The sequence below is a fragment of the Hibiscus syriacus genome, unplaced genomic scaffold (genome assembly GCF_006381635.1).
Source record: "Hibiscus syriacus cultivar Baekdansim isolate YM2019G1 unplaced genomic scaffold, ASM638163v2 tig00116960_pilon, whole genome shotgun sequence".
NCBI lineage: Eukaryota > Viridiplantae > Streptophyta > Magnoliopsida > Malvales > Malvaceae > Hibiscus > Hibiscus syriacus.
The window spans coordinates 808350-818116 of NW_024063486.1; the positions used below are offsets into that span (position 1 = coordinate 808350).

The 9767-nt window shown below is 34.7% G+C and overlaps 1 protein-coding gene and 1 pseudogene across 2 annotated transcripts; both read left to right on the plus strand.

Moving 5' to 3' along the window:
* The first annotated feature begins 555 nt into the window (after window positions 1-555).
* On the plus strand, window positions 556-4272 carry LOC120189874 (UPF0235 protein At5g63440). Of its 2 annotated transcripts, none has more exons than XM_039193021.1 (7): window positions 556-713; window positions 1751-1865; window positions 2156-2309; window positions 2660-2756; window positions 3722-3810; window positions 3899-3967; window positions 4124-4272. In XM_039193021.1, exons 1-7 carry the CDS (start codon window positions 599-601, stop codon window positions 4181-4183), a joined length of 699 nt encoding a protein of 232 aa, XP_039048952.1. In that variant the 5' UTR covers window positions 556-598; the 3' UTR covers window positions 4184-4272. The 2 variants fall into 2 exon arrangements, with proteins under 2 accessions (XP_039048952.1, XP_039048953.1); XM_039193022.1 differs by having other exon boundaries at window positions 563-713; window positions 1765-1865.
* On the plus strand, window positions 4190-8315 carry LOC120189889 (annotated as a pseudogene).
* Window positions 8316-9767: the final 1452 nt, after the last annotated feature.

Sequence of the window (9767 nt, forward strand, 5' to 3'; positions counted from 1 at the left end):
TTGAGTAATATATATATATATATATATATATATATATATATATGCAAACTCAATTAACATTAATATTTAATATATATAATTTTTAAATTAAACATATATATTTTTAACTTTATTTAGGAATAAAAATTAATCAAATAATTATTGATGTTAGTGTACTATAGGTTAAATAGATTTTGTTACAAAGTTAATTAAAATGGACTGCTTAGCCGGATGGCAAGTGCCTATGTTTTTACCCTGAAGGCTAGGGTCGTTGGTGCAAGCTTTCATGTGTGATTTTACTTCATTGGGAGATGACACTTGTCATATTTTATTGATTTAATAAGATTACATAAAAAATATCATATAATTATTAAAAAAATAAAGAAAAATGGCTTGAAATTTAAAAAAACGTTGATGTTAAATTTTGAACCGTGGGTATTAAAATGAAACAAAAAAATAAACATTAAGTATGATTTTAAAATAAATGAAAGTTTAAGTACTAAAACAAAATAAAATTAATAGTTTAAATATTAAACGTGTAGTTTACCCATGAAATTAAAAAGAGAAGGTAAAATATTAAAGCGATAGAAGAAGAAGAGGGAAAGAGGGAAGGGGGAAAATGCCGAAGAGAACAACGCATACGTACTCGAGCGAAGACGCAGCACCAGATGGACCTGACTCTGATCTTTTCGTCTACTATTGCAAGCACTGTGGCTCCCACGTCCTTATTACTGGTTACTTCTTCTCTCCTTTCTTTCGATTTTCTCCGTTTAGGTGCTTCTAGGTTTAGTGTTAAAGAAATCTTGCACAGATAGTTCCATTGTTATTGATTCCGAATCTATATTTCGATTTTCTCTCATTCTTTGATTAAACATTGTTTAAGCAGATGATTTGGATCTTTTATTTTTATGCTAAAACATGTTTAAGTCAAAGTCAGATGTATTACCATACGATAACTGTGAAAATGTCCAATCTGGTATTCTTTGCCATGTTTAGGCCTTCTTATTGGCTTTTGTTCATGGATCCATTGTTGTAAGAAAAAAAAGTGTTACAGGCCAAATATGAGCAGGCAGTAGAACTAGTCACTACTTGTCTAGTTATCTGGTCATTAATCTATTGTGATAGCCCCTGGTTCGATTTTACATTGGGTCCGAAAGAGAGGCATTTCTTTGGTATGAAGCAAGCAAGAAAATATAAAACAAAATTGCTCTCTTCTTCCTCTCTTCTCTCTCCTTTTCGTTCACCTATTCTCTTATCTGTTTCTTATGTAGTATCTTATGTTGCTAGATAGGTTCGGAATGGCTCATACCAAAAGGCTTTTGAAATGTCATTGTAATTAAATGTTGTTGTGACTTGTTAGCTTTTTCAAAGATTAAAATAAAATGCAATTGTAAGGATACCTACTTTTTAGTGATCTCTCATGATCAAAACAGAGATAGTTTAGATTCTCGAATCTCTTCATTCCTGGTTTTATTGTTACAAAAGATTTATTTATGTGATTTTACATTCGGACAAGTAGTTACTGGCTAAATGAGTGCATGTGATTCAATGAAGTCATTTGCCTCCTAATGAAGCAGCCTACACCTCTGCCATGGTGTATAAAGCATTAAAGTTAAATTGACTGCTATGGAAAGCTTTCCTTTTATCTTTTTGAAGTTCTTTGTTTTGACAGATATGGGCTACTTGATTAATCTTTTATAGATTGAATGTTTTAGTTGCTTGATTAGTTTAGATAAGGCCTTCCCTGTTGCTGACAAATATTTCTTATAAGATACCCAATTGCAGAAAATGCCCAAGAGAAAGACTGACAAAGCATATGTGCTTGACAAGAAAAAGCATCTTGCTAGGCTTAATGTTACCGAGGGGGGGAAAGTTCTCTTGAAGAGGCAAGGTTTTATTATATATATATATATATTTATTTATTCATTACTGCTATGCAGTTGCCTAATTTTGGCTGATTACTTATGAATGCATTTCCTAGTTTTAGGTCTGATGCCATATTTTTCTATACCATGTTCCTTAATTTCTTAACATGATTCATTTTCTTGGAATATTTTACACTTTGTTTTGGCTTTCAAAAAAGAGGATGGGGAATGAGTGATGTTTGCTTTAACTTTTTATGATTGTACCACTGTTGCACGGAGTTTGTAGTTATGTGCTTGTTACCTTCTTTCAGGGGAGAAGGGAAATTGGAGAAGCAATTCCGCATGAATTGTTTAGGTTGTGGTCTGTTTGTTTGCTACCGGGCTGAAGAAGATCTGGAAACCGTGTCTTTAATTTATGCTGTTGATGGTGCCCTTAGTACGGTTGCTGCAGAAACCAATCCTCAGGTACAATTATGTACAATGATTCTGGGTTACTTTTTCATCCATCATCTATGTTTCTTTAGCTATTTAATTAGCTGACCCTTATTCTCATATGTAATGGGGTAAGGGGAGGTAAGATAGTAGGCTGCCCTCAACGCCAGGTTGAGAGCAGCTTCCGTGGGAGACCTCTAAATTATGAAATGCCCTCCGTGGGACTCGATCCTACAACCTCAAGGTTAAGAACCTTGTGCTCTACCAACTGAGTTGCACACATCTTTTTTATATCAGATTGATTTCCAATTTAGTTTTCTGCAAGGGAAAGCCACTATAAATATCTTTATACTTCATTTTTCCTGGTTTCCTTTACGTTGTAGGATGCTCCTGTGCCACCTTGCATATCCCAGTTAGAGGGAGGACTTGTCCAAGTTGCCATAGAGGTGGAAGATCGTGCACAACGCTCAGCAATTACAAGTAACAGGCTCCTTCAATCATCTTTTTATATTCTTAATGCTTGTCGCCCTTTGACCACCTTATATTTCCCGAATTATTTTTGTAACACTTTAATGTCTTACCTGCTAAGTCAAATTCTTGTCATATAATTACATTTTTTTAAGTAATTTGGTTATCTTTCCAATATGTGGATCTTTTTTCATGCTTAAGGAGATCAATTTATACCTCTTACTGAAAGATCATACTTCTCTACCAGTCTACCTGTATATAAAGAACCATGGGTGGTTTTATCCATGACTCATTATGGAACTTGAAAACGTATCTTGACATTTATGGTGTTGGAAACACTAGCATTGTAATGCTATGGGTGTACGAACAATGGAGATGGGAGATTAAATAAGATGGACATAATCTTATGTGGATGGCATGAGGGTACCAACAAAATTAGGTAAAACTAAACTGTATAACATCTTAACTCTGGTGTTTGATTGTAATCCAGATGAGGTAAAAATCATGGTAAATCAATGATTTTAATGTTATTGGCTATCACTAGAGCCTTGGAAAAACATTAAGTACTCCGAGCACAGAGTTTGATTCTTGAATAATGACATTCTAAAGGAATGGTTGCAAGAGTGTGAACTGTGATCTTTTTGTTGGTCCCATCCCCCACCCCTCGTGGACTGGTGAGCTTGAAAGCCCCTTACATCACAATCTGTGTTAGGATTTGGGACCCATTTGGACATGCTGCCTTTGGTGAAACTGACAAAATAAATAAAAAAAGCTGAAGGAAAAACGATACTGTATTAGGGAAGGCTCATAAAATACTTGAAAAATGATGTCATAGCTGAGTAGATGACTTTTACCTTTACAAGCAGAAACTATATTTCTTGAGATCTTATCTGTTACCTTTAAGGATGCTTTACATGGTAATTGTTAAAACCATGACGGATGAAGATATCTTCAACCTGGCCTTTTATTATTTCCAGGAGTAAATGCAGATGATGTACGAGTTACTGTGGCTGCACCTGCTGCCCGTGGTGAAGCTAACAATGAACTTTTGGAATTCATGGGAAAGGTTCTTTCTGATATTTATCTAAAGTTCATCATATATATGTATAATAGGGAAGCTGAGCTGAAGTTAATATCATCTACCTTTTACACAGGTGCTGGGACTGAGACTTAGCCAGATGACACTTCAGAGAGGATGGAATAACAAATCAAAGCTTCTCGTGGTAAGTGAATCAAATTCCCATAATGGTATGTTAGTATGCATACATCCATTCCCTTGTTGAATTTGATCTTCAGAGTTGAATTGTCATTGCTGTCTGGTACAAAAATTCACCTTAAACACTTGCCTTGAAAAATAGTTTATTTGATTCTTGCATCAGGTTGAGGATTTGTCTGCCAGACAGGTGTACGAGAAACTTCTAGAGGCTGTTCAACCTTGATGCATTATGGTAATATCTTTGGGTTCAGATTCTGTGTTAACTGTGGCAAATCATGCAATCCATTGCTTCTCGTCTACAAGCATTTCAACTGTATTATATGTGTTTGGATCAATTGTTTTAACTTCAACCTTATGTTTCACCCATCGGGATGGTTCGGATATAGGTATGCTTTTATATCCATTAATTGGAACAATAGAATTTATCCTTAACACTTTTTTAAAACACATAATAAATGGTGTTTTGATAATTTTTCATTAACCTGGTTTGTAGTATCATTATAAATACAGGATTAAATTTATTTATTTTTATAATATAGGGATTAAAGTTAATTAAATCTTTTTTTCATATGCCACTTTGCCCTATCCTGGGATGCAATTTGTACACAGTGATGTCTAATAAATGCGACTTATTGTTGTAGGCAACTAGTTGCATTAGATAAAAGGGTACACAAATGTTCATTGTTTTGTTGATTGTTTTGTTGAGTCTCTTGATTATTAAAAGTTATAAATCTTTTGACTATAGGGCGTTGTTTTATTGAATCTCAACTGTTAAAAGTTATAAAATGATAATTCGATTATTCATTTATTTCAAACTCATTTTTTTTCGTTAGAAAAATTGATAATAGTATGAGTTGGATGTTAACTAGTTAATTGATATATGATAGTCGTGTGAGATTTAAGGATTATATTTGATTATATTACAGTCAATAAGTTAATGTCAAACAAAGATTGTCGTCGTTTTTCTAACAGAGAAGAATAAGTTTGAAACATATGAATAGTCAGGTAATCATTTTGTAACTTTTAATAGTTGAAGACTTAACAAAATAATGTCCTATAGATAAATGAATATTTTATAACTTTTAATAGTCGAGAAACTTAAAAAAATAACGTCTTGTAGTCGGAGACCATTTGTATACTTTACCCTAGATAAAATCCATCCATATCCTAGTCACTCCTTGAAGAATGAACGCAATTATAACGTCTGAAATTTTGGTAATATATCTGTTAATTTTGTGAGCGTATAGAATATTATAATCTTGAGCATTATTGGTTAAGTATGCTTAATTGTAGGAGTCCATCTTCGGGTAAGGTAAAAGGAGTTGTAGCTTAATTTTTGAAATCTGGAGGTTGGAAATGATCCATAACTATCCATACTATTAAATCTATTGATATGGATATCAATTGGCTTGGAGATATAATTTTCGTTAGTTTCGTCTAAGGAATATATTATGAATGATAACGAATAATTAATCACGAAACAATACAAATGAAATAAATACATAAATTTTATGTGAAATTATATTTGAGAAAAATTATAAATAAATGATTTTTTTATTATAGTTGATAAAATTACAGGAAATATTGTAAGAGACGTACAATTAAAATCTAAACGCATAACGACGTCACATAAGATGTATATATCAAGTGTGTTACGTCACCAATTTTTTGTATCATGTCAAACTAAATTCGAATTACAATAACAAAATAGAATGTTGTGGGATAAATTTTAAGTGAATTAACAACTAAAAGAAGTAATTTTAGACAATGATTTTCATGAGTTAGTGAGGATTGATCCTAGTCCTTAATTTGATTTGTTTTAGGTGAAAAAATATAGTTTTGAGTTTATTTCCCCCATTTTCGTCACTTTTCCAAACCCAAGGAAAAATTCCATTTTTCTCTTCCCATACCCAAAGAATATTCTAGAATGGCCAAACTTTTTAATACTGGTTCACTTTGTTTGATATTTCTAGTGGGATTTGAGCACTTTCTTAAAGTTTCATCAAGTTTTTTATCATGCCTATGAGAGAAAATACCTTTTCTTTTTGTTCCCTATAGCTTCTTAAGGTTTTGTTTTGATTAATTTGAATCTATCTGGGTATTACACTTGATTTTGGTGAGTGAATCTCCCAGCAGAGATTTTCTACATACATAATGACTTGAACTCGAGACCTGTATAAGTGATATCAAATTGTTTATTACTTGAGAGAAAATACTGAAAGAATGAGTGCAAGTATAAAGTAAGAACTTTGGAGCCATTCATATGCATCCGCTCTTAGTTTTGTTGATTTTGGGAGACACGATGCATTAAATAATGACTTTTTGGTTGTATATGTGTTTTCTATGTTTTGAAGCTTTTAAAGAGGGCTTAAGTGAAGGCTCTTCCAAGGGAAATTCCAAAGTGGTGTCGTGGTATTTTTAGTTTTGTTCATTTTGTTGTTAGACCCACTTGAGCTCAGTACTCTTTGTTAACATTTTTGGCGTTACAAACTCAATTGCTTTTATTTCTCACGTAATATGCAATTTTGGTATGTTAATATTATTTGTGGACAAGTTTTAAACTAGTCAATATTGTTATGTGTGGTTTGTATTTTTCAAGCATACAACTTAATAAGTCAACAAGTATTGATTAAAATTGACAAGCATCAAAGATCAATTTTACTATCAAAGAATTCAAGTTGAAAAAATGCTTTGAAAAAGGGATGGAAAATTTCCATTTATAAGTTTAGTACATGTAGCTCAACTATAAATAGGCCAAATTATTTTTACATCAAATCATCCCAAAAATTATCTTTCCCGTTTGTTTTTCTCTATTCTCCCACTTGTAATAGATTGGGGAATCTAAGGAGTTCAATTTATTGTAATATCTTGTTGATAGTGAAGTTATCATCTGTTGGTGGTGCTCGAAGAGTAGACGATATTTATAAACTTTAATATATTATTTTTCTCATGACAAAAGACACGTTCATCTTTTCCCAATAACTATCGTTTGTTGTAATATCTTGTTTTTCTCAAATTGACGGGACTGTTTAATTTTAGGGTAAACTACTACATTAATGGTCACTAAATTTTGAGTAAGTTTTCGTTTCCCCATTAAACTTTTAAAAATTATAGATTAGTCACTAACTTTATTGATTGTAACAAAATGGTCACTAGAAGTTAACTAACACTCGTTAACTTCGGTGACGGAAAGCTAACTGAGCCATTAAATGCTTACCTAGACAGTCAAATGCCACGTTGGAGAGCTCATTTGACTCATGTCGACCGACACTTCAATTAATTGCAACAACAAAGCTCCACCCACTAATGCGAAGCTCTACTTCATTGTTAGAACCTTCGGCATCGCCACCTTCATCCGGCTGAGAATACATTGCCAGCAAAAGGAGCTGCTTCAGGCTCACCATTCCCCAAATTTCCTTCGGCAAAAACTCCATCAACTCGTTGAAACTAACATCAAACACAGTACGAAGCTTAGCGTTAACTATTCCCCCGCCATGGAACCACCACCGCCTTCGGCTAACGCCACCTTTAATCAAATGTGAGAGAGGGGGAGTGCCACTAACAAAGTAAGGTCACCGCTTCCTCTCTACATTAGTATCCAGTACCGCCGTCGACGACCCAACTACTGCTAACCGGTTGATAAAGAAATTCGTTGCATCATCGCCAAAGTCCATTGCTTCGAACGCGCTCTCTTTCTTTTTCTCTCTCCCCACAATTCGTACCCTCACCTCTCCAACCTCACGTTTCCCTTGTATACTAGGATAACTGAAGCACCATGGTACAATTGGAACCCAAAGTTAGTTGCTGAGTTAATTCCTTTGCTGGATATACAAGGTAAGCACGATGAATCCGAGGTTTTAATCTCTCAAGCTGTTTCAAAGCTAAAGTCTCGAGAGCGAGATCTTGCTCAATTGTATTGCAATTTGATTGAGTCTTGTTCTAAACATTAATCAAAACAAGGGTTTAATGAATCTTACGGTTACTTGTCTGAACTTGTTCGTAATTCTTCATCGATGTATGTCAAACGCCAATGTTCCTAATGAGGCTGAGAGAATGTGGTTGAAGACATGAGAAAAAATGGGGTTAAGCCTTTATTGTTTGAGTTCAGGTTTGTTTTGTATAGGTATGGGAAAATGGGATGTTTTGAAGATATGGAGAGAATGGTGAACAATATGGAGATGGAAGGATTTGAAGTGGATACTATTTACTCGAATATTGTTCTTTTATCGTACGGGGCTTTTACGAAACTTTCCAAAATAGTTTATCGGCTAAAAAAAATGAAGGCTTTGGGAATTCCTTTCTCAATAAGGACTTACAATTCTGTCTTGAATTCATGTCCTGTGATCATGTCTTGAATTCTGTGTTGAGTTTATATGGAACAATGCAAAATCAATAAGCAACCCAAGCTTTTCCGGCAAGTACTCAGTGATATCACCATGGTTCAAGTTAATGCCGGCGAAGATTCTGCTCGTGCCATTATTCGGCGCCGGAGCACAGTGAACGCCGGTGTAGTTGCATTTCTAAGCCTTGGGTTTTAAAAAACAAGCAATGGATCGACGATGACCGCTTCCCCTTTGTCGTCGAACTCGTCTTTGTAGTAGAGAAGCTGGCGTTGCTTGATGTAGACAACTACTTGTTTTGTGAGGCCGCCATGACTGGCAATAAGAAGCTGCTCACATGAAGAGAAGTTGATGAGGAGTAGGGATGGCAAACATGTACAGTTTCGTGGATTCCGTATCTTACCCGTTTTAATTGGGGCCGGGATGGGTATAACTTTAGTGAGTAGTGGGCGGATGTGGATTTAGAAAGTGGTACTCGTCGCGGGTAGTGGGCAGGTCATGGGTTTGAGACCTTATCCGCCCCACATCTGCAAACCCACTAAATATCCAGTAAATTTTGGACAATTATGAATTTAGGTATAATTTTAGAGATTAATTTATAAATCTTAATATTGTATAAGATATAACTTATAATTTATGTATTTTAAAATCTATGTTAATACTTAACTCAGATAATCTTTGATTTATTTTATTATGCTTCTTAATGGACGTGTTTGTTTTATGTTTGTTGCTTATGTATAACTTAATTACTGCAGGTGGGTCTAACTGGGTATGTCTCCAGTTGAGTAGTGGGTGTGGGGATGAATTTGAGAATATACCCGCGTGGGCAGGTGTGGATTTGAAAATTTTACCCACCATGAGTGGTGGACGGATGGTGGATTTAAAAATATTATGTGGGTATGGGGATGAGGGAGGGGGTATCCGCACCCGACCTGCTCACTTGCCATCCCTAATGAGAATTGTAAGCAAACAGCAGGAGAGAGAGAGAGAGGTGAAGGTGGCGATGGCCAAGTTGCTAGTGGATGGAGCTTTGATGTTGCAATTAGTTGAAGAGTCGGTCAACAGTAGTCAAATGGGCCCTCCAGCTTGGCACCCGACTATTCAATTAAGCGTTTAACGATCTAGCTCAGCTTTCCGTCACGGAAGGTAACGGCTGTTAACGTAGAAGGACTATTTTATTACAATTGATAATATTAGTGATTAATTTGAAACTTTTCAAAGTTTAGTGGGGAAAACAAAAGCTTATTAAAAGTTTAGTGACCATTGCTGTAGTTTACCCTTAGTTTTATGATTAAATAATAACAGGACTTGTTTAATTTCATGTTTCTCTACTATTTTGGTTTGACCAAATCTTCACGTGGTGCGCTGGTGCTTTTCATTGAAGGATGAAATTGGTGCCAAAGAATATCATTGAACCATACGCTGTTATCAAACAGACAAGAATGTTGTTACGTTGTTTAGTGTCTC

What these genes read in the sequence shown, in the direction of transcription:
- LOC120189874 (XM_039193021.1), top strand. Translation starts at nt 599, where the DNA reads ATGCCGAAGAGAACAACGCATACGTACTCGAGCGAAGACGCAGCACCA. An exon ending in TTTTGGAATTCATGGGAAAG is followed by an intron (nt 3,811 to 3,898) that starts GTTCTTTCTGAT and finishes CCTTTTACACAG; the next exon opens with GTGCTGGGACTGAGACTTAG. An exon ending in ACAAATCAAAGCTTCTCGTG is followed by an intron (nt 3,968 to 4,123) that starts GTAAGTGAATCA and finishes TTCTTGCATCAG; the next exon opens with GTTGAGGATTTGTCTGCCAG.